The 25,500-nt window shown below is 43.4% G+C and overlaps 1 protein-coding gene across 4 annotated transcripts in view; it reads left to right on the forward strand.

Moving 5' to 3' along the window:
• The window catches only part of LOC311498545 (muscleblind-like protein 1), a 63,302-nt gene that overhangs the window by 20,147 nt on the left and 17,655 nt on the right, over positions 1 to 25,500 (forward strand). For all 4 annotated transcript variants that reach the window (XM_084559183.1, XM_084559182.1, XM_084559184.1 and 1 more), the window contains exon 3: positions 24,963 to 25,133. In XM_084559183.1, the coding sequence (XP_084415309.1) occupies positions 24,963 to 25,133 (171 nt within the window). The remainder of the gene's footprint in view (positions 1 to 24,962; positions 25,134 to 25,500) is intronic.

Below are 25,500 nucleotides of genomic sequence, written 5' to 3' on the forward strand. Positions count from 1 at the left end.
AACACTATGTATTAAGCGTGGGGGGAATTGTTTTTTATCTGGCGCTCAGAAGTGCTGCCGATTAGAACGTCTCCGGTCCGCAACCAAAGCTCTCGAGTTTAGCTTTGATTGAAACTTTCATAATCAGTTGAATTTTTGTGTCGGCAGTCATTAATGTCTTTTTGTCAATGTCAACAACCCTCTCTGCTCTGAAAACTGTTAACACACTGCAGCTGTTTTGCTTAACACGTTTTGAAAGAAACGCAAATTGCCGCTTGAATGCAATTTACCGGATATGTTTTGGCCCCAGCAGTCTTACGGTGCACAGACGTTTGCAGAAGAAGTGCAGTAGTAGACGGTCGGTAGACGTAGCGCAGACGTTTGACACTGGAAACTGAGGGTGGCAGCGAAAATATTTCATTTGAGGAGGTTTCTGCTTTTGGTCGGTGTCGCCGTTAACCGCCGTGTTCTCACGGTCGTTGACGCTTTCACCATCACAGGCACCATCGAGTGGTGGCACACAAACATTTGGTAATGACAATGACACGCAAACTACGGCTCGAGGCTAATGAGAATATATCTTAATTATTGTATCACGGCCTTTATTTAACCAGGAAAACCTTGTTGTGATTAAAAATCTGCTCTGGTCAAGACAGGCAGCATCACTAATTATAGGGTTGCACACAAGATTACAGGCATCCGTGTTACAATTTACACGGAAATAAAGATCTAGTTACAGAATCACAATAACATTCGTCAAATTATTGTCACAAGCAGACAAAATATGCACAACCAGATGAGGCTGCTTCCAAGTCATTTAAAATGACTCCTAGCTTCATCTGGTGATACCAACTCTGTAAGATTTATGTAATTTTGCAATGGATTTCAAGCAGAGGGAGCAGCATACTTAAATGCCCTTAGGTCCAATTTGGCGCAGCCTTTAGGATAGCATAGTAGGAATTATACTGGCAGCAAACACAGTAACTTCCTGTACTATTTTGAAGCCTGTAGAAAAGGAAAATTGACCAAGAATAGCGTTATATGAATATAAATATGCCAATGGTTAAGACAAGGCGGAACATCCAACTCTAGCTTTGCTGATTTGGTCAAAAGCCAAACTACCGGACAAAGAAAACGTCGGCCCAGTGATGACTTTATTTGAAAAATCAGTGGAGTTGTTATTTTGAGGCAACCCTCCAGAAGTTGTGCGCCATATTTCAAGGCAGTCGATGCCTTTGAACAGAGCCGTCGATACAATTTATCCTCTGGAGAGTCTGAAAAAATTGATGTGTTCAATGATTGACTTTTTTTTTCAGTCTTGGTCAAGGTGAGAACATGGGTGAGGCTAAAAACTAAAAAAAAAAAAAGAAGACTGATTCCTTTGCCTAAGCCAAGGCAGGGGACAGAAAATATAACCATAAAGATTTTAATCATGCTTTGGTTGCCTTGAGCACAAGGTGTAGATAGAACAAATAATAATATCTGTCACTGAAAATGCTTTGCATGCGTCCAGTATCATTTGATACAAGCTGATGAAATAATCTAACCTTGGTGGCCTTTCCGGACTAAACGATCAGGCAGCAGAAATAAAGATCTTTTCAGTAAGTAACACTTATAATCCTTATGGAAACAGGACACCGCTGTGAGAACCCATACTCGGTGAGTTTGCAGTACATCTGGTGACGCTTAGTTTGCCAGCAACAGCGAGAGAGTGTGGAAAGGGTGACAAATGGCAGCATGTGTCGTGGCTGAGAGCCAGACGTAAATACTGGCCTTCTGTAATATACTGTTTTGTATATAAATTACATGTTCGGCACATGTTGAGTACACTTCACACATGCGCTCGCACACCCACTGCTGCCTCATTATTTCAGATTGCGCTAATACATAGGATTCAGCGATATCAGTAAAGTCAATCTGGGTGTTTTGGCCGGCGCGGGCGCAATGATTCTGGATCATAGAGTTTCGACTGCTGTGTTGTGCACTTGTCCTGTGATTTGTCTCCTATCTGATTGGCAAGCAGGGTGTTATTCAGTGTAACTGGAGAGCGGAGCTGGAAGTCAGTCAAGCCGTCCGGGCCTGCAGCTTACCTCGGTATATGCCTAGGGTGGATCTCCTGTTAAGCCGGGCGCTGTGTTATTAGAGTTATGGGCTGTTTGGTTGGAGCTCCGATGGCTCGCGCGGGTTCGGTTGGTGCAGGTGAGACGGGAATGGATGAGGGGGAGTTGCTGGGGCATTGCGCGGATCATGAAAACAGACAGGCAGACTGAGCCGGAGAGGGCAAGAGCAGGCGCAGCAGGGAGTGTGCGAGGAAGCATAGCACAATGCACAGAGCCCGTCCCTGCTCACAGTGCCAGGGCATTCCACAGTCTACCTCCCTTCCCTGCCTTCATGACAGAATGATAGATCTACTTTATCTGCAGACGAATTCATAATACATAGCTAGGCATGGGGAGAGGGGCAAGGGGATAAGGGAAGGACAGGCAGGAGGAAGTGAAGGGAAAAAAAAGAGAGAGTAAAGGGATGGATGGTGGTAAACGTGGCTTCCCGCTACTGGACAATTTGTCATACCAACCCGCCCTTCATTGCTTTTGAAAAGCAGGCCAGCAACAGAAGGGAGGGCTTGTAGCAGGAGGAATAGAAACGCACATGGGAATCTGTCTTACTTTTTCCATCTTTCCCTTCACATTCAAACAGCCCTCTGCACTCTCACCAGCCGGTCCGTTTAAACAAATGCCTTCCCCTCGCACACTTCATTCAGTCGTCCAGAGACGTGTCAAAAAAAAGGTATTCGTCAGCGGTCGAACGCGGTGGAAAGTTCCATTTGACGGCCGGTGTAAGAGATGTGGAGGGATGGAGGCGGACAGGAAATGAGTCAGAGCACAAACTCTGAAAGGATTGACCGATATTACGGAGGGGCTGACCCTCTCGGCCCGGACTCACAAAAATAACTCCGAAAATGTTCACAAAGGCGCAAGGAGGATTTCACATAGTGTTAATTTGCTGGGAATGCTGCTAAAAATAGCTGGATGGAAGAGATAGCTCAACCTCTGCATTATGACACAGCTGCTTCATCAGTCTTGTAGTGTGGAAAAAGTAATTTATTTTCATCAGCATGCTTTCAGGTCATCGTTTTCTTTATTTGATATTCCATTGAGAATCCAAAATTAGTTGTCTATGAATGGGAAACAGGAAAACGGTAAAAGCTCTGGTTTTAGAACGTTTGATGATTTTATGCGCGGATCAAAACTAGAAACTTTAAAAAGGGATGAGTTTAATCTTATATTTAATATCTGCGATGTATTTTTTGTGACCTGGAAGTCAGCCCGAAGTCTCCACATCTTCCATCATTTTGACAACTGCTCGGCTTGACTGGAGCCCTGATATAGTGCACAGTTATGGTGGGAAATGAACATGTAACTCTAAGGCTTATTGGTAGTTTGGACTACCACTTCTGTTGTGTTGTGTTGTTAACCATTTCATCCAGAGCACTTTGTCCTTATTGATTAACTGAGAGGTTTGACGCTGATTCACGTTTGCACATTTGTTTGGTGATGCCAAGTTAGCCTGACATGTGACGGTGAGATGAAGGTTCTGGGTAGATGTTCGCAACCCATCTGCTGCTGACTTTTGTAAATTGCTGCTTTTAAGCATAGCAAAAACAGTCAATGAAGTATTTTTTTTTGGCAATCTAAACCAAACCTCAAGACCACAAGATCAGAAATTAATCTTCCGACTCTTCCGCTAAACAAGAAGAGTCGCAAGTTAGTCTTACCAGGCACAGACAACAAACAACCAACACTGAACTCGTTGAGCAAGTTTGAGAGAAATGTATAAAAAAAAAAAGAAGAAGCTGGTATTTTTCTTTTGGCTACTGCTGAAAGAATTCAGCAGCTTGTTGCCATTAGCAGCTGGAGACAAAGCTGGGCTCTCTGCAAGTGAATAAAAAGCAAATCTGGGGGTATTTAGACTGACGAAATACAATAAACTTACCATTGGGATTTGATGGGAAACAGGTGAGAGTGGGCCAAAAAGCTTCAGGGGCTCCAGTGCCGTATGACAAAGTGGCTTCCGATGACTTGGTAATTCCTTCTTATTAGGATTTTCATTTTGATGTTTTTTTTTTTCTAAAATAGTGTTATTGTTGGAATCCGATATAACATTCGGAAGCTGCTGTTTTGTGTAAAAACGTTAGAAGCTACGTTAAAAGCTATACTCGCTACCGAATGGTGCATTAAGTGAAAAGGTTGTTTGTTTCCTTTTGCTATTGAAAATGGACCAGAAATAGAGAAGAGTTGATTTTGTCCCTAAACCTCTAAATAGAGTTTGTTGCTTAGTGTTTACACACAGTCTAAAAAACCCACTCAGAACTCACAGTTTAAAAACGGTGTTGCATAAAAAACTTCAAAGTGGTCATGGATATACATGTATACATTAGTAGTAATTGCCTTATGCTGTTAAGGGTGACGTTAAAAGCTATCTATACTCCAGATGCATTTTCTCTGCGTGTATCTGTTAGAACTAGAGCTCGGAAAGAAATAAAAGCATGAAAGGTTGCAATTTGCCGGTTTCTATCAACCACGTCCCCCAGGCCATATTTACAACCAAAAAAAAATGTATTAAATTAAAATACAACTCATTAAAAACTAAAAATTTCCACGGCTAAATTATTATGAAGACTGCCGTAGACAGGTGCAATCGATGCTAACATTTAAATTCTTATAGAAAGTCTGAACTTTAAACACCACCTAATTCTTTTCTTTATTATTATTTTTATTATTATTGCCTACAGGTTAAGATAACCTTTCGTGTACTTCATTACGCTGTACTTTAATTTGTAGTGCTCACATGAAGCAATGTGATATTCCCACTGTCTAGTGAGTTTGTTAAGCCTGGGCAGGACTTTATTGTTTGTTTTATGGTAATACGTGGTCTCCTGAAAAAAAAATTCACTCACATGTGTCTTACATTAATCAAAGAAGAGATAAAAAAAAAAAAAAAAGCCAAGAATGTGTCTCCATTTATGTTGTGAGAAAATGTGGCACTGTGTGCATCCCCACAGAGTCCTAGTAGCGTCTCCTAACTTGTGACTTCAAGAAGCAAATCATCTATGAGTACTGGTAGCTGTATAAAGCTGTTTGTTAGTCAGACTCCTTCTTTTCTCTTGGTAGCCCTCATTCATCTATGTCACATTCTCAGCATTCCCATCCTTGTAGTGTAAGCTCAAGTTTCTGATGTATTATGACCAATTACCTGTTAGTTGATTTATACTAATTACCCAGTTACACAACAGAGGTATTTCTCTTTGAATGGAGCCAAAAGAGAATGTCACAGAAAAAAAAAAATGCGTTTATGAGAAAGCCATTGGTTTGATTTAATTTCTCTGGCTCGTTGCCACAGATTGTCAAATGAAAAAGTAATCCACAGACCAAGGCCAACGCTGACAAAGAGAAAGTTCAACAAAGACCCGACCAAAATTCTTTGCAGCTGAAGTAATGAAATGCTTCAGTCGCTCGATTTCTGGACAGTGTATGCTCTGACAATTATTTACCGAAGATGAATTCGTATTTGGCAATTCAGGAGTGTTTATCACACTCTCGGGGCGACCAGACTTAAATCTGTTGTGTGAAAACAAGGATGGGGAAATGGAAAGACAGATGCTGCTTCTTCCTGGCCATTTAGCAAAACTTAAACTTACTTGGAAATTCTCTGAAGGCAACTATCCATGGGGGGAGCTCCTCCAAGAACTTTATACCCTCAAAAGGTTTATTGCATTAGCAACGTCAATAGTAACACAGAAGTGACATGCTAGCTGGTTAGCGATTAGTTTAGCAATGTCACTTAGTTCTGCTTAGTAAAGCCTGGTCACTGTCAGTCCATTTCTCTTAGTTTAGACCTTCTGTTTGCACAGCTAACACTGTACAATGACGTGAGATAAAGCTTGGTAATGCTTGGACTTCAAATCAGGTGGCAGTAGTCTTCTATTTGTCAATGGAAAGGGGAAAACCAGACGACCTACTGTTAGCCGGAAAGCTAGAACGAGCTTCAAACCTGGCCTCTCCTTAATCACGCCAATCAGTCGGGCTACAAATGATTAATTCTACTTGATTATGTCAAGGAGAAAAGATTAATTTGAATGATCAGATTAGATTCTGTGTGACCTGTAAACTTTGTTTTGTTCACTGCCACCTCTCGTGCACTGGTTCGCTAAGCTAATCAGCCAGTCAGAGGGATCTCTCTCACCAGCGCGCTCCGCCACTGATTCAAAGTATTGAAACAGCAAAAAAAAAGTTGCCTCCTGAGGTCTGACTAGAGTGTAATGAAAACTTGTTGTTGTGTATTAATGTTACTCCGGTGTTTTGGGTTTCATTAGGCATTATATGAGACGACGATTATACTTGCAATTCCGCGTCAATGAGAACTAGTGAATGTGTTATTATTACAAGGGGCACTGCTCACTATAATCTCCGCCATACTGCTGTACATAGCGCCTCTATAATTACTTTAAACAGCCTGTTAAAGTGTATATTAGGTTTTATAGAGCAGAGTTGGTGCCAGAAGGGTTTTCAAATTATTTTTTTGAAGTTGCATATATAAGAAGCACGCACTCAATGGATGCAGAAAAGCTAATAGATAGATAGATAGAGAGATACTTTATTTATCCCATGGGAAATTCAGTCTCCAGTAGCATCGTTACATAGAGACAGGTGGAATAACAGTCAGCAAGAAGGGTAAAAGAATAAAAGCATAGTGAGGTACAATGTATAAAGGCATACACCGATCAGGCATAACATTATGACCACTGACAGGTGAAGTGAATAACATTGACCATCTTGTGACAATACAATGTTCTGCTGGGAAACTTTAGGATCTGGCATTCATGTGGATGTTACTCAGACATGTACCACTCACCTAGACCAGACCAGACCAGGAACCCCCACCCCACAGCAATGACACTCCTTGATGGCAGCAGCCATCCCCAGCAGGATGTAGCCTGACACAGGCACAAACACAAAAACAGTGTTGACCTGGCAAGTATCTGTGGGATGATCAACAGAGGCCCCTCCCCTCAACCCATAGGACCCAAAGGCCCCCACTAACAACATTCTGTTGCCAGACACCACAGGACACCCTCAGAAGGCCCATGTCCATTCTCTGATGAGTCACAACTGTTTTGGAGGCACAAGGGAGACCTACACAATGTTAGGAAGATGGTCATAAAGTTATGCCTGATCGGTGTATATAGTCACAATACACAGACAGAGCATCTTAAACCCAAGCTGAGCAATATGGGAACGCATGGTGACCTACATATAAAGTATACTTCAGAGTCCTTGGGATGACACAAAAAAAATGTAAAGAGTGAGTGCAAGAGAGAGAGGAAAGGAGAGAGATAATAAAAGAATAGGTAAGGTGGTATGCATCGAGATGAGAGCCCAGTCGAAAACAGACAGAGGTGTGAGTCTGTGTGAGTGTGTGTGCGTGCACAGTGTACAGAGGGATGCGGTGCATTGGATAAGAGCTCTTTGAAAAGGAGACGTTCTCCAGCAGTGTTAATCTGCTTGGTATCTGTATTCTACTGTCATGCTCCCCGCTCTCATCCTCTCCTCTCATTACCTCTGTTAATCTGTCTACTCAACCCATCCTACAACCCGCCCCCCCATCCCTCCCCTCCCCTCCTTCTTTTTTTTTTTCTCTTCCAAGCGTCCCAGACACTTTCATTTCACACACAGTGATTTTTATCTTTTATCGCTTTTCATCATATTTTGGGGAGACATTTGTTTGTCTGGGGATTTGTTCTTTTTCAATGTGGCCAGCCATCAGGAAGAAATTAATCATGCTTCCACGACAGACACTGCTTACGTGTCTCCGTCGCGTCCTCGTACTTTGGTCTGCGGGGCATCTGCGCTTGTACTAAGTGTGCATTTAAAAAAGCGATGTGCGACAGGCTTTTTAAGCTGTATAGCTGTATCTGAGCAGTCTTAATTTTGAGCCACAGTTTGGCGCCTGTTTGATAAAAGCTTGTTGGTTTTTCTTTTTGGTTGTGAACGGTGCTGGCTTGGAAGAAAAAAGGATGTGTTTTCAAACTGAGTCAGTCGAGTCAGAACTCAAGCCAGAACTTTCTCTCTTTATACCATTTCCAATACCTCAACTCAGAGTATGTTAATTTTTGAAACCACTCATCTCTTCTCTTCCCCGAATTTAAAATGTGTTTTTTTGTTGTAACTTCATAAGGTATATGCACATCTTATTGATACATATGCGGACAGTCACTGTGATTTACAGTATGCATTGATTCAAAATATGATTTATTCGGGCAACATGGTGGTGGTACCCCCTTAACTTTTAGTTGTTGCCTTATGGCAAGTAGGGTCTTGGTTTGAATCTGCCTTTTCTGTTTGGAGAGGTTTGCTGAGTGGTTTTCTCTGCAGGTTTCCTCTCACATTGCAAAGACATGCTAGCATCAGGCGCAAGTGTGCATATAATTGGTAGTTTGTTTGTCAGTGTTAGATCCATGACGCACCAAGCTGATGGTCGACGGTTTGCTCGTATTTAGCTTTTCCTAGCTTCCTAACCTCCCAGGTGATCCTAGCCCCTCTCGTGTCCCTTTGACGAATGCAGACTACTGCCAGACTACTGGTATGAAGTTATTTCCTTTCACGTAGGTGCAGAATGCATGCGCCAGCTAGCCATAGGCTGCAGAAACGTGTCCAAGTGCAACATTTTGGTCCAGACACAGGTGGCGAGAGGTGACGTCAAAGTCAGCCTTGCAAATAGTTTCCTGGTGTCGGTTTTGTGGGCCTTTACCTTTTGACCTGTGATGGACTGGCGACCTGCCCAAAGTGTACCCCGCCTCTCGTCCAATGCCAGCTGGGATAAACTCCAGCCCCTCGACCTTCTACAGGATGAGTGTGCATAGATGATTGAAGGTTTACTCAATTACAGACGTAAATAACAACATGTTGCATTTATTATTTTTCCAACTGTTAGCTAAATTGCTTTTCCAATCTAGTGAAAGCTAGTTAGCCTAGCTTGCTAATATTACCACCGTTTCCCACTTGGACTTTGCGCTATTGCAGTAACTAACACAACCACTGTAAAACTAAATATTAATTACAGTTTTACCAAATGGGTACACAGACCAAAAGTCACCAAAGATGTGTATTTACTGATGCGGTTAGACTCTAGAACGGCCTTATTAGTCAATGTCAGAGTGATAGCAGGATCTACACCTGTGGTTATGGTTAAGTAGAGATTTATTTTGTATTTTGAACTAGGGGTCGTTGTCTAAGAGATGCTTCAAAACATAAATGTCTGTGGGTGTTCTCCTTCCTTCATTGAGAATCCAAATTTTTATAAAATCTATATTTTTGGTCAAACTAAACAGGATATGCTATATTTGATTTTCTCGCCCATCCTACACAGGGCATTATAAAAAGAAGCTTTTTTTTTTATTAGCAACATTGCCAGGAAATAAGCAGCCAACCCACAGCCAGCAGCTATTAACTTTGTCTGCCTCTATTCATGAGCAGCCCCCCCCCCCCCCCCCCCCCCGAAGCGTCTCCTCTAAATGTCTCTCTGTCCTCAGAGAGGCCACCATTTCTACATCCATCTGTGGATACGCTGCATCAGCACAGACACACGCACGCGCACACAAACACACACATCCATCTTTAAACATGCTGCATCAGCATGGAGACATGACACAACTACACCGGAGCCAAAATACATACAAGGGCATTCAGGAATAGCCTCCCACCCCATGCAAGCGTCTCTCTTTCACCTTTTGGCACCCTTCATTCTTCAACTTTTAATCTTAATGTCACCCTCTTCTAGACTGAGTCGGTTTTCTAGCATTGCAAACCTCTGCATGTGTTTTTTTTTTACCAAGCCGGAGGGCCCTGGACATTTAGAGAGTCTGAAGGTAATATCAGCATCTCTGCGTGCTGAGTCGTGATGTCCCATTGCTACTGCTGCTCCTGCTGCTACTGCTGTTGTGAACAGAATATATAATCAGTTATGGTCTGATCCATTCCTGTAAGTCTGTGTCAGCCCCCCGTCCCCACTTCACCGAACTAACTCCACGTCTTTCTCCGTGTGCACTGATCGCCTCCCCGCCTTCTCCTCTCCCTCCGATCCACCTTTACCTCACCGTCTTCTGACAGCTTTTAAAGCACGCCATTTGTAAATCTTTCAGGGCGATGCAGTAAAACAAACATTTAAATTAGGCTGTGGACAAGCAAGGTGTACGTGGGCGGAGGGTGAAGTAAATGGAGAGTGGGAGCAACAGAACATTAATTCACAGCGGGACGGAGGAGTCGTCTATTTAGAAGCGCCGTAATTCTGTCTTTCCTCCGTCTCCTCTTCCCTCCATCTGTCACTGACCCTCTGCTCTTCATCTGATCTCAGGAGTTTGGGCTTGATGCAGTCGCCCCTGTTATCGCTCACTCTGGACACATCAACACACAAATCGACACAAACAGGAAACAGTTGCTGTCAACACACGCACACACACACTCTGACACGGACACACTGATCCTGCTAAAGTAGAAAGAGTTTTGTAACATCATGAGTATTCACCTCAGGTAGGTAATCATGCTAGAGTGGCTTTGGTGCCTGGATAATGGTATTGCAGTCTACAACAGACAGGAAGTTGGAGGCTGGGCAAGTCTCTGCTGTATCATTTGATGTGTTGAATTGATTATGTATGCATGTGTCGTTATGGAAGCGACGGCACAATAGCTCTTAAATCCCAACGTAATGGAATAGGGAAATTAAAATGGGTCAGGGGAGAGTTTGCATGATCAAAGAGGGAACAAAAGGCAAATGTGTTATTGGTTTGGATTGAGCATGACGTAAGGAGAAGCGATGCAGAGGTAAGCTTTGCCACTTGTGCCGCTAAGAGGTTAAAAGTTGGGGTTTTGAGTGAAACGTGTGAAATTGGATGGATTTCAATTAAATTAACGTCCCCACAGGATAAACTGCTTTAACTTTGCAGATCCCCTTTTCATCTCGCGCCACCATTCAGACGGAATTATGCTGCGGCAAATGCTTGCAATGCCTGCTAAACAACAACAGTTTGCATTGTTATTGTAGGCGTGTTAGTGTGCTGTGTGAACATTTAGCCCAAAGCATCTGTCTGGTTATGTTTAGGGACTATCTGCATTTGCTTAGGATTAAAGAATGATCAGGGTCTTGACTTAACAATGAAAGTGACTTAAATACCAGGATGTTAATAATGAGTAACAATGACAGCTATTTGTCAGTTTCATTTCACTGAAAAGCAAATTCTATTACTTTACCAATTAGCCATCAAGCATTTAGCTTGGCTGGTTATATTTAGAGACTAATTGCATTTGCAGGAATGATCAGGATCTTGGCTAACTCCTGAAAAAGTAAAAAAAATAAAAAAATAAAAACTATTTGTAAGTAATAAATAGCTTTTCATTGAAAATGTAACACATGTTTCTATTCCACTCTAGTGAAAGCTAGTTAGCTCCACTTGCTAATGTTAGCACCATTTTCCATTTGGACTTTGCATTGTAGTAACACCACCACTAATGTGACTAAAAAATAAATAAAATACAGCTACTTTACCAGTTACCCATCAAGCATTTAGCTTATGTTTAGCAATTTTACTAATTGCATTTGCAGGAATGATCAGGGTGTTGGCTAACTACTGGAAAAGTAAAAATAACCACTATTTGTAAATAATAAATTGCTTTTCATTGAAAAAGACAACCCCGCGACCCTTAAAAAGAACCCCCTCGACCCTTAACAGGAATAAGCGGGTATAGAAGATGAATGAATGAACGAATGAATGAAAAAGACAACACATGTTTCTATTCCACTCTAGTGAAAGCTAGTTAGCCTTGCTTGCTAATATTAGCACTTGTTTCTACAAAGACTTTGCATTGTAGTAACTACCACCACCACTGTAACTGAAAAATAAAATTAAATAGAGATACTTTACCAATTAGCCATCAAGCATTTAGCTTGGCCAGTTATGTTTAGAGACTAATTGCATTTGCAGGAATCTCGGCTAACTACTGAAAAAGTAAAGGAAAATAACAACTCTTTGTAAGTAATAAATTGCTTTTCATTGAAAAAGTAACAAGTTTCTATTCCAATCAAGCTAGTTAGCCTCGCTTGCTAATATTAGCACCATTGTCCACTTGGACTTTGCACTGTAGTACCTAACGCTACCACTATAACTGAAAAATAACTCAGCTAACTACTGAATAATTAAAAAATAACAACTCTTTGTAAGTAATAAATTGCTTTTTACTGAAAATGTCACACATGTAAGCTTGTCTAATGTTAGGAAGCTAGCTAAGAACACATGACTATATAAATAAAATTGAATTGAATTGAATGACTTTCAAATAAGACAACTTTAGAGTCAGATTTTCCTATTTCTTCTCCTTTTGTTGCTAACCGGCAAAAAGTATTAGCAAAACAAAATAAGCAGTGTGCCAGTGTCGCCATGAGAAGGGTATAAATCATGACAAAATTTCTTAGTTCTAAAACTTTCTGCGACATCATGCATAATAAAATATAGGCTTGCAGATATGCAATTATTTAGTTGTTAAGCCCAACTTGATTAATGCAGCTAAAAAATAATAATATATTTGCACATGATGCATGCATTTATTATCGTATATTAAACAAAGTTTCATGTTAGATCTGTAATTTGTTTAAGCATTTATTTCAACCTAACGACCTTCGCATCGGGGAGTGGGGGTGGGGGGGTGCAAGACAAGCCTTGTCAGAGCGTGATTTCTGTCTTTGCGTCATTGTCATCTGCGTGTTTGTTGTCTAACTTTTTTTCCCCCCGCAGTCATAAACATGCATTTATGAATTTACTCATTGCCCCCATCACTCACTCCTTTAATTAGAAAATAATCAGAGTTGGATGAGGGCTTCATTAAATCTCATCCTTGGGAGCCATCAGCCACGAACACAGGAGCATGATATTTATCACGCTTATGAAAGGAACTCACATACCTCCTCTCACGTTTGTTTTTCTCTGCCCGGCGATACAACACTGGTTGGGAGGACAGCATCAACAGACAGAAGAATGATCAAGCGATGAAGCCAAGGAAAGACTGGGCTTTTTAATGGAAGGGAATAAAGTGAGAAAATGGGAGGGACGGACAAAATGTGAAGGAGTAGGAAAAGGAGAAGAGGGAAAGATCATTAGAGAAGTGCTAATTAACAGAAACCACACTGTTTAGCAGCACTTTGTCTCCATACAATATTGATCCTTCATGACCATTATGGAGCGGATGTTTTCTGCTGCTTCTGGTGGAGGTTTTCTCTTTCCCTCTGTTTCTTTCAAAAAAAAAAAGCTACTGCATCAACTCTGATTCACCTGTAAAACCCACTCGTCTTTACCACTCCAAAACATGCAAGTCATGCTTCGAGAAAAGAAAAGAAAAACCCGCACATGCACGAACCCAGTGGGCCAGTTCTGTGTGCGGAAATGCCTCTGTCTGTAATTGCATCATCGTGACATTAAATATGAGGCAAAGAACGCGATCTCTGCGGAGACAGGCAGGCAGGAGGGTGGTGTCAAGCGAGCAGATTAGCTCAAGACAGGAAAAGAGACTGTGCAGCTATGAAATGGAGTGGAAGAGATTGAACGAGTGACGGATGGCTGCATAGAAATCAAATGTTGTAACGTGGACAGTGATGGACAGATGGCGGGGGAAGGAACTGCAGATAGATGGGGTATGGATGGAGAGAAAGCAATAACGGAGAAGGGGAGCGTGAACAGGAGTCGTGTCAGTCGTTTGTTCGCCGCGTGCGGGACTGAAGAATGTCTGTAATATCCCTTTATTGTTACAGTGCATGTTGCGGTGCTCGCTGTCGGACATTGTGATTCTTCAAGAGGCTTTAACTGGATTACAGTGGTATCAGGCTCAGCCATCAGAAGGGCTACAGCAGCTGTGTTGTGTTGGGTCTGCTGACAGCTTGTTGTCTGTCACCACACTGTCTGTCACTGCAGCTTCCCGTCTGATAATTTAAGTCTAGACCGGAGTAGACATACTCACAAATATATGTGTAAACTAAATGACACACTGACTGGTACTGTGTAGCGAAAACAACTAAGCTTCTGTAACTTTTTGTGCCAAATTTGTTCCCATTTTCATCCGTCCTTCTTAATTGGATCTTGGCTTCAAACAGTACTGACTACAGCAGATACAATACGTGGCAGCAGCAGCAGCAGCAGATGAGTCCACAGTCAGAGAGGCTTAGAGAAGGTGATCACCCTTCCCACCGCTTCCCCGCTCTTTGCTGAAGTGGTACAAGCCGACTTTGATCAATGTGGATCGATGTGGATGAGTGTGCAGCCGGAAGGCGCTACGTGGAGGAGGAGGAGGAAGGGGGGGGGGTGATGGCCCTCGGCTCTGTCGCACACAGTGTGTGAGTGTGTATGTGGGAGGGAATTAAGACACAGCATGTCATGCTTTTCTATTTGGCTAACGAAATATACACTTAACCTATAAACGACTCTGTCTCTGTCTGTGTTTTTTTTTATTCTTTCTGTGTGTCTTTCATCGTGGCTCTTCGAAGAAGCAGGACGCTGTGCCTTGTCGGCTGGACGGTCCTTTAGCATAGTAAAGAACTGAAAGGAATATAAATATATCTTATCTATTGTCGTCCTTATCTTCTTTTTTTCCCCTCCCAACGTTGTCAGATCTCGTCATGAATACCGAAAGCTTCAGTTTGAGGACTTCCAGCTCTGTTATTTCCCCTTGTATTTGCCTTTGATTATTAGTGTAGTCCTCAGAAAGAGGAGCTTTACAGCAGTCGTTTCCGTGCGTGGATGTCTGCGCTTCATCTTGTGCGAGCTTGCGTTGGGTATATCATCCCTCTATGTAGTAATGAATGCTAATCCTCTCTTATCTGCTTTAACCTCAAGGCAATGACACTAGCTGCTGATGCCAGTACAGTGACACCCTTTGTTGAAGGAGAATAGGTGTGTGTGTGTGTGTGTGTGTGTGTGATGTGCGAATGAAGATGTACCACGCATGCATGTAAGAAAAGATGTCTCTGCTCTGGCTCTGACAACTTTCTCTCCGTCTTCTACGCTGTTTCTTGGAAGCTTCAGGGTGTGGTCTTGTGATTATCTGCCACGTCCCCCATGACTCATCAGAAGTAGAGCTGAATAGAACATTCCAGCCCTCTGACTCGATATTGCATCTGATCCTGACTCGTTTCATCAGGAGGGCAAAGGGGAAAATAGTAGTTATTTGATACTAAATCCTTCCCGAGGTCGTCGTACAAAGGCGTCACGTTAACAGCTTCCGTGCTCGCGAGTGGCTGCGTCTGTTGTTTGTGGCCAGAGGTGCAGCTTTCATGAGCCGGGGGGTGGGGTGGTGAGGGGGGGGCAGCATCCCGCCCGCCGCCTTTTTGATTGCGGCGCGGAGCAAAGCCAGCCGCCAGTCTTTGTCGGCGAGCATCTTTTGTTCATTCACAAGGACAACTTTATCTTTTTCCCTTTTTTCTCCCCCCCCCCCCCCCCCCACTCTCTGACTTTCTCCTCTCTTCAAATAGAAGGTCCAAACAATTAAGAATAAGAATTAAGAATAGGTGGAGCGCAAGATATGAAAAAACTGTTTCGAGGTTTAGATGTTTTTTAAAGAAAGAGGTCTGTTCCCAGCAGCGAGTGAGGCCCGTATGTCTGCCGAATGAGTGCTACAAAGATGGGCAGAAAATAATTAGGCCTAAAAGCTGTTGAATCCTGTGTGCCTGTTCACCAGTCTTCCATTAAGATGTTTTAATGGGTCTGCTCTCTGCCTGCCTCCTTGGCAGACTGAATGGGAGATAAAAACTGAATTAGACTAAACTTTAGAGATTGCAAAAAAAAAGAAAAAAGAGCATTTAGGCTGGGAGTGAAGGAGAGATGAAGGCAGAGAGAAAAGGATGATGGAGGAAGGGGGTTAATTGAAAGAGAAATAAAAAAGAAGGGCCATATCTCAGGGGCTGTGGGGTGGCCTCTCCCTCTCTCTCCTCTCTCTACATCACTATCTATATGTGTGTGTGTGTGTGGGCTGGTGAATGTGTGTGTTTGTCAGTCTGAGGGGAGATAGTGTTGTAGACCTAATGAGAACAAAGCTAATTAGAGACTTTGCCTTGCACAACTCTACAGTGACATTCCCATAGGAGCGAGGACAACACTTGCCACCTATATCGTAGCCTCCGGGGAGAGAGAGGAAGAGAGAGAGAGAAAGGTTCTGCAGGGACTCTTTCATTTGAACTTTTTCATCCTCCTTCCCTTTAAAGCAGATTTTTACAAGCAAGTGAAAAATGTAAAAGTCTTGCCTGTGTGACTGCAGCCAGGTCATGATGAAAAGGATTCTCTGCCGGTGACATTATGTTTAATCCCTTTTATCACAGCCATCTTCTTTTTTTTTTTTTTTCATCCCCAAATGCTAATGCTGACTTTTTCCTCTCCGTGAGGATGTTCACTTTCAGAGGTGTCAGCAGTACACGGGTTATGTCTGATCCGGATCCGTCCGGCGGACCAGGCGGAGTCTGATGATCATATGATATGCACCCCTACATTCTGTGACCCAGTTTCAGCGTTTGCCATGCGATGTTCCCTCTGAGTTCTAAAGGCGTCAAAATAGCAGTGACACTGTAATACCTCAAAGGTGTCTGCTCAGGTGATTAGAGAAGGTGGTTTATCTTATGCTTTTTATATAAATGCTTTTTAAACTCCATTCATGCAAGGACGGCAGCGTGGGGAGAATAGGAAAATATGCCATTGCTCCGGGTCGTTGCAAGACATGAACCACCACAAATGGACCACTCATCCAAATGACTCCAGACCCGACATTGGACTCGATTGGGTCACCAACAATACCAACATCAAAGCGTGCAGTAGCTCAGATGAACAGCAGACACAGAGACTCCCTTCTTTATTAGTGAGATGATTAATAATAATAATTTATACTGTATTAATCCCACATGGGGAAATTATTTTCCTGCATTTGACCCATCATCCATCCCGGTCACACAGTAGTGTGTACACTCGGAGCCGTGGGATGCTGCATCATTTGTGCCAGGCTTGGGGAGCAATTTCGCTGTTAGGTGCTTGCTCAATGCACCTTAGCCATGGACACGTTGGAAAAGGTTGTTGCACTGGCCGGCAATTAAGCCCGGGCCTCTGCTGCTAGCCGCAGTCGTATTGTTTGAAAAGCCAGTTCAAGTTGGCTGCACGTTTATCTTATTTGAATTGGTGTGTGTAGACTTACAAGATGCAGATAAGAACAACCGGTTTAAAACATGTTTTTAATGAGCTGATAATTTTTTTCATTTTGGTGCAGTCATAACCAGGAGTGAAGTGTTATTTGTTCAAGCAGCAGAGCATTAAGTTAAGCATTAAGTCTTATGTGTAACCATCGCTCCAAGGTGACCAATCTATGTACAGTGTAATAGTCAGCTAGCACTGAACACACGATCAAATCATCAGATTGTCCGTTCACATCGCCTTCGTTTGATATTTGTTTTTCACCAAGTACAGTAGGAGCTAACATTTCCATCGTTACGTTCCAGTTTCAAAATGTCAACGAGAGGTGAACGGCTGCTCGAAATCACTTATTCATAATTATGCTCGGTAGGTTGTGAACAACACCCTCCTCCTCTGCACTTGTTTTGATCACACGGTTGACGTCAATTAAAGTCTGCGGGGGTCCGGTATGTAGGGTTTATGGTAAACATCCGTCTATTGCCTAAACATGTTTATCCTTTGTAAAACGGTACAGGGTAGAGGCTGCATTTTTTTTTTTTTTTACATACAGTTATCCACAAATGCATGCGCAGCTGAAAGAAATTTAGAAGTGTTGCCTCTTCCTGTTTCGTCTTAGCCTCTTGGAACCGCCAATGGACATTTTTCATTGTTTTCTGAAGCCCTGCTTTATGTTTAGAATCAAACTAGCAATGATACACTTAGTCAGGTCATAAAGAAGACATTTGTTTAATTGTCAACACACCACTGATAATGACAACAAAAAGCTGATACCCAGAAATGAATCAAGCAGTTAAATGTCAGACTGTTTGAGCCTGACAGTGCAGCCGTGTACAATCCTGGATCACAAACTCAGAAACACTTCAGCACAGCCGCGGCAGACTGCCGTCATTAGCCATGACGGCTAAATGATTTTGCCCCGTCATTAGCTTCCGGTGCTAACGATTTTGTACCCGCACTCATCCCAAACATGCTAACACTCTGCCGGGCTAAGTAGCGCTATTGAGGGCTGTAATTTATGTTTTGGCTAATTGAGCGCCGCAGCTAAAAGCTTTCCCTGGACTCTGCGTCAGTGGTGACGTTCTGTGAACTCCTCGGCTGTTTTATTCCAGCTGTAATTTCTACTAGCTGGTGTCGTGTCACCTCCTGTTCTCACATCTGTCTTCGTTGTCGTCTCAGAGGCTTATCCCTCTGCCCAGTTAAATGAGATTTTAAGGTCATTAACTGATCCGGGCTATTATACTAATGCACCAGGGGTGTTCCACATTTGATAAATGATTGGAAAGAGATAATGAGAGTTATACAGACATCTAGTGCTAGCCGTGGAGCATGGAGAGATGGAGGAAGGGAAAGGGACCACGGGATGTTTTTCTCTCCCTTTTTAAAAAAAACATGTTTGTCTGCGGGTTTACTTCCTAACATGCCGCATGATTGGCCACTGGTTCACAGCTGGAGTGTATTGCTTAATAAAAAAATCTGTATTAAAGTGTGCGTTTTTGTGTGTGAGAGTGCGTGTGTGTGTTACTGGCTCGTCTGGCAGCACTCTCAGTCCTCAGACAGGCTGTTCTTTGTGCCTTGTCTGATGTCATAATTTGCCTGGCTTATGCTTGCCAACAGGAACCTCTGGTCAAGAAAGACCATGCCCGTGAGTGTGCGTACGTGTGCGCGTGCGTGTGTGCTTGTGCATTCTCCTCACGACCCCCCTCATCCAGACGGCGCTTTCTTGATTGATGGTTGTCTTTGCGAGCGGGAGGGAGGGGCAGTGGCCGTTGGGACAGAATTAATAATGCACACAGGTTTGGGACGGTGGCGGTCCAGACTTAAGCTCTACAGTTGTCACACCGGTCACGGTGTTCACCGTGCAGCAGCAGGAGGAGCTCAGACGCAGCAAGAGCCCAGAGAAAGGATGCGGGGGGAAAAAAAATAAAAAATCAGAGGCTGCTGGATTATGTGTGGTTAAATTAGAACGAGTCATTCTGGATGGGTAGATTAAAAGATCATTTAGAATCGATGGGTGATTACGGGAGTGAACATGTACAAGGGCCCGGTGGAAAGCCGTGTGCCATGCAGCCCTTTGGAGGATATAGATACATGCCAGCGAAGACACTGGCAAAATCACTTGCACAGACCGCTTTGATTAATATTAATAGGAAAAGCTCACTCCGCATCTGTGTCTCACTCCGTCTCTCTGTTATTGAACCTCTCTCTCTGTCTCTCTTACCTTCAGCTCCCTCTGTTCTTGTCTTTGCCTCTGTTGCCCGTCTGTGAGAGGAATGCTGCACACAGGTTTTTATTCACTGGGATCCCTCAGACATATCCTTTAGGAGAGCTGCTGAAGTACCACAGGCAACAAGTGCAAGTAACAGCGTTGACATTACGGTCGTATAGTCCCACGACGCTCGGGCACAGGCGCGCGCAAGAAATTAAAAGCGAGTCTGTCTCTAATAACCATACCCAAATTGCTTTTGACACACATTGTTATAAGAGGAGATTACGTTTGGCGATAATTAACGGGAACATGTATTGATTCCGCGATGCCTCATTTGAACAACTTGTATTAAACAGATTGGGAAAAATTAGCAGGAAGGAAATGAGGGGCAGAGTGGCAGCAGCAGAAGATATCTCAGTAGTTAGTAAGGCAGCTGGATTTATGCTTTCTTTAACACACAAAAAAACTATAAGTTGGTGAATGAAAAGGCTTCTGTACTCCACAAGGCATCAATCTACATGTAGTGCGTTGACACAAAAGTATACAATCATATCTCTGTGCTTAATGTACATTTGCAGACGGTTCCTAACCTCTATCATCCTTTCCCCACACTGTTGTGCCAGTGGGACGCTATACTTATGTCCAACATTCATGCCAGTGCCCTGCAAGTACGATAAACAAATACATGAATGAAGCCATACTATATATTTAGGATGATACATTTTTAGACCACTGCGGGGCAGCAGAAAAAAACATTACCACGTACGGGAACGTCAGACTTTCATACTTGGCAAGCTCAAATCTGAAGTACTGACACTAGGATGCAGTACGGTCGTTCTATAATTGGATTGGCAGCCTTCTTGAAGGTCCCCTGCAAAATGCATTCTGAGATACCTGGCTGGCTCAAGTCCACATGCGGTACCTCCCAAAAGCGTCCTTGATAGAACGGCTGGGACAAGTACACATCCGGACATTTGCACTGTACTGATGAGATCCGTACTTTGAATTGGCTTTCGTACAGCTAGTGATAACGCTTCATAAGAACAGCAGTACGACATATTTTAGCCTTAGAAAGTTGCTGCACGTAGCAGATACGGAGCAACATTAATTAGCATTTAGAGATGTGTCTAATAACTAATAATATGTAGACATTTTCATATACGCCGGTGATAGCTTTTGAATGCCTTTTCCTTTGATATTAGTTGCCCGCTGTGGCTGGAAACCAGGCTGATGAGAGAAGGGGGATTGAACCATAAAAGTAAAGCCGCGGTCCGTGAAGCGAAATCAATGGGCTGCTCTTTGGTTGAGAGCTGAAGGAGACTGCAAAAGCGAGGGAGGTATACTGCACATTTGTCCCCACGAGCAACATCATTAAAATTAGCCACGTTATTCGGTGTTGATCTGAAAAAATATATCGATTGGAGCGGCTTTAAAAGCATCCATGTGTCCGGATTTTGAACCTGGCGGTTAAAATGTTTTAAAAAAAAACAGTCTCTGTGTTATTCTTATAGACAGCCTTGTTGATGTAGCCTTGTCTCGGAGGACTATGTAATGTTGATCAAAAACATGCCGTTGCCAAAGTCATAACCAGCAACATGTGTGACACGGCAAAATGCTGTGGTAATTGAACTAGGTCAAGGTTAAGAGGCATATGTTCAACATATGTACTGCATATACTTACAGTATGTGTGTGTATTCCTGCAACAGATGTGCCGTGATCTTTCTATTCTTCCCATTCCACTTCCCCCGCTAGGATAAATAAGAATGAATACTTTTCCACCATCCCAAACTGCTGATTAAATATTTCTAATAGTACAAATGTACGTGTGTGTCCAGGAGCTGAAATACGGCGGAAAGATATCTGGTTTAATGAGGCCAAGGTGATTTATAAGTGCGGAACGCTCTATTCCCAACACACTTCACTGTGTGTGACTGTGACATCTGGTTCTTTTAATTGCTTGCCAAGTCAAAGGAAATCACAGCCATATTCTGGCAAAAGTGAATCGGCTCAAGTGTCAGAATCTAAATTTGGTGAAGAGGACTTTATGTGTTTACCAAACCTCACCTTGAGTCGTTGCTTTAAATGAATAAGGGATGATTTGCGAGTGTTTGCGGCAAGAAACAGGAAAAAAAGAGGAGACAAGAGGACAAGAAGATCGAACTTGAGAGGCAGATGCGTGTAGTCTGTTAGCGCATTAGCGTCTCAGCGGAGGACAGGCAGACAGGTGAAGGAACAACTTGAGTCTGGTAGTCGCGCACTCTCGCCAGAGGGAGAACTGCTGTGGATCAGACAGGCCCGCCATTAACCCGTACTGACACTGTTTAGACAGTGGAGAAAATAGCTGGGGGGAAAAAAAAGAGGCAGGGGAAAAGCCAGGGCATTAGCATCGCAGGCAGTGATTGGCAGCGACTTCCAGCGGGATTGCATTGTTCGGGCAACAACAGCAACAGATAATGGGGCTGTTGGTGGAAGCAGGGGAGTGGGAACACGTCGGGGTGGTGACCTTTCCGAACGCGGTCGATATCTGATTATTCTGGTTCCATCTTTATCCTGATACACGTAATCTAATTACATTCGTGTCCGTTTTTAAAAAAAAGAAAACGACGCTTTCGGGAAACGTAATGTAGAAGCCGCTGATGATCTGAGAGTTATCCAGTAATACAGCAGCAACATTTTACAGTGTTTCTACGACCGCCATTCAAGAGATGACAGGAAGAGAACATCAGACAAGCATCTACCAGCAAAGCTTTTTTGATCCATCACAGCGTTTCTTTTCCTTAAAACCGCTTTCAGTTGCTCTCCAGCACGTAGTCTGCCGATGCTGCTGCAGAAACACAGCTTTTATTAACATTAAACACAAAATACAAAAGTTTTTCTTGAAAAGTGTGTCTGGCAACACGATGTTGTTAAGAGTTGTGGAGAGGGGGGTCTCTGTGGATCATCCCACACATATTTGATCAGTTTGGAATCTAGTGAATTCGGAGCCGAGGTCAACACCTTGTGCTGTTCTCCATGTATTGTTGAGTCGTTCCTAAACCATTTCTGTGAGCGTGCCTGTGTCAGGCTGCATCCTGAGTGTCATTGCTATGGGGTGGAGGTGCCTGGTCTGGTCTAGGTGGGTGCTACATGTCTAAGTAACATCAACAAGAATGAATGCCAGGTCCAAAACTTTCCCAGCAGAAAATGGAATTGTCACAAGATGGTCAACGTTATTCACTTCTCCTGTCGGTGGTTTTAATGTTGTGGCTGATCGGTGTATGTCCCACACTTGACACAGAAAAATGTACGGACTGGCTCCTCTTCTTTCATAATATCTTTTTACTTCAACTATTAGGGTTTCTTTCCTTATACAGATTAGATTTGCAGCGGTAACAGTTGTTCGCACACGCAGGGCTGAACTTGACATGCTTGAGTCTAGTCACCCAGAGGGAATGGACCCTGAAAATCAAAAGACATTAACCAATTAGCACTGATCAATAGCCACAGCCACACAGGGATGAGCCAGACTAGGAACATTGTTAATGTGTGCCTCTAGGCCAATCGTCAGACTGGGAATACTGTTCCTCTCAGCTCTCAGCCAATGGAAATGCCGGGAGAACTCTTGACATTCTGCCGCTCTCCAATGCAAAGTACTGTTGCTGCTGTAGCTAGGCAGAACAGGCCGAGACTACCAGACGAAAGGAGGAGGAAGAAGAGAGGTGTGGGGCGTGGAGGCAGACTGGGGGAGTGCATGTGTAAGGCTGTGAAAGCAGGTGTCACAGTGGGCCGCGGTGAGCAGCCGGTAATCTCACCGAGATAAGCAGTAGCATGACAGCCAACCTTTAATTCCTCATGGGAGGTGGTACTGCGGAGCTGCCGCAGGGTTGCTCTCCCGGTCCCCCTGGAAATAGATTTACACAATGCGGTAATGGGGAGAGATGGACAGAGGATGCATTTTGATGTGGTACGTTGAGGCATTAGAGGAAAGAAAGGGCGAAGCCGACAAAGGCAGGGGGAGGTGAGGAGTAGCGCTTGTTTTGCACATTCTGCACACATACATGAACATGCACGGATCACAGCAGCACCTCTGCACCTGTACTGCTCTGTATTCATGATGAGGAGAGCAAATATCAGCACGGGGATCAGGATGAATGGGGGTTTGAGGCGAAAGGAAAGGGACTGAGTGAGAAAGAGGGAGTTAAAAAGAGGAGGAGATATCTAAGATATTCCACCTATCCAGGGGAGTGTTCAGTGGAGCAGGCATTATGAGAGCGTAAATTACATTCTCTCCTTCTCCCTTTGGGCCGCCGGCTGCCGGATGAATATATTCACCCACAGCAGCGTGCACCAAGACACACTGTCTATACACACTAGCATAATATTATATCGCTGCGATGTGTGTGTGTGTGTTTACTGTGACAAAAGGCTCCAATCATGTATCGATCCCGCATCAGTTCCCCAGCTTGTTCCTTTCTGAAATTACGTCCAATATTGACACATAACTCATTTGTCTCAATTGGGAATAGGTCGATGGTGATCCGCGGCGTTTTGTAAAACATCCAGCATCAAGCTAGACAGCTTCAGAGGTGGCGGCAGGACGGAGGACAGACCCTGGAGTTTATCTCATTTAGGATTCACAAAGCAATTCATCTCTGGGGTTAGAGCAATAATGCAGCAGCAGTTCAAATAGCAGGCAAAAAAAAAAAAAAAAAAACTGGGCATTTTTTATTTTTTTCTCTTGGTCTTTCTTCACAAAGTTATAATTTCCTCACCTTTTCGAACTTGAACTTCTTGAGAAAACTGGAGAAAAAAGGGAAAGTAGAACAGTTTAGTGCACTGATTTGTGGTTATTATTGGCAAACTATAACGGCAAATGTTTTGCTCATTTAAATCAGTTTCCAAGGAAATACTGTATGTCAAACATTTCACATTTCACAGTTAATATGTTTAAGTTGTGAGCTGCTGGTGGCACAAAACAAGCAGTTTAGCAATGCCACATTCGGCTGGAAGTGATCATAAAAAGTGTGCTTTTTTCCAGAAATAATTAACAGATTAATCCAAAGAAATGACTGCCTGATAAATGCATAATAACACAGCGTCCCTATCATCACAGAAACACGGAGGGATTGTCTACCTTTCGCTCTGTTGTAATGCAATCTGTTAGCGGAAGCAGATAGATTGCTAATCCTCTTTATCTCTGCACTTGGAGCTAATTTGTCTCTCGGTGGGACCTTGAGGAAATAGGCACGGTAGCAGGCGCACAGCTTGGGTCGCAAGAGGGAAAAGAAAGCAGAACTGATCGCTCTTTTTTACGACAAACCCAGTGGCAGGCCCAGATGTCGGGGATGTTAGGTCAGCGGCTGTTAAATGGGAGGGCAGCAAGTCGAGTCAAGGCTCATTACTTCTTTACATTAGGCCGCCGTTAAAGGAAACGGTATTCTAATCCACCCCTTTTTCCCGTGTCTCTGTCCTCCTGCTCATCCCTCCTTCTTGCCCTCCGTGCACCCCTCCTGCTTTCTCGTCCCATCCATCAGGGCCGCTGTTCCAGGGAGAACTGTAAGTACCTGCATCCTCCACCTCACCTAAAGACTCAGCTGGAGATCAATGGAAGGAACAACCTCATCCAGCAGAAAAACATGGCCATGCTGGCCCAGCAGATGCAGCTCGCCAACGCCATGATGCCCGGCACACAACTACAGCCAGTGGTGAGCAGACACAATATATATCACATGAAATTCAGTACAGAGTCATTTGTTCATGCAAGTGTAAAGTGACCCTGCAACTCTGGATTCTTTGGCTTATTTGTAAGAAGAAAGAAAAAACTGTGGTTCACGAGTGTTTAAATCATAGACTGTATATAAATATGGACAACGTCTCCCCACTTCCTTGCATTGGCCAAACTGACGATATTTTCCTGGGGATACTACGCTCTGTTCTACCTCCACCAGTTACAAGTCTGGATTTACTTTTTTTTTATTGTTTTTTACAACTCTCATGGTCACACGGCTTTACGGAGCAGTTAGCATGGCAACTGGTAGCTGTCACTATGTCACATCCTGTTTCTATAGCGTC

This window comes from Chelon labrosus, assembly GCF_963514085.1.
Source record: "Chelon labrosus genome assembly, chromosome: 13".
In the NCBI taxonomy this organism is placed as follows: Eukaryota; Metazoa; Chordata; class Actinopteri; order Mugiliformes; family Mugilidae; genus Chelon; species Chelon labrosus.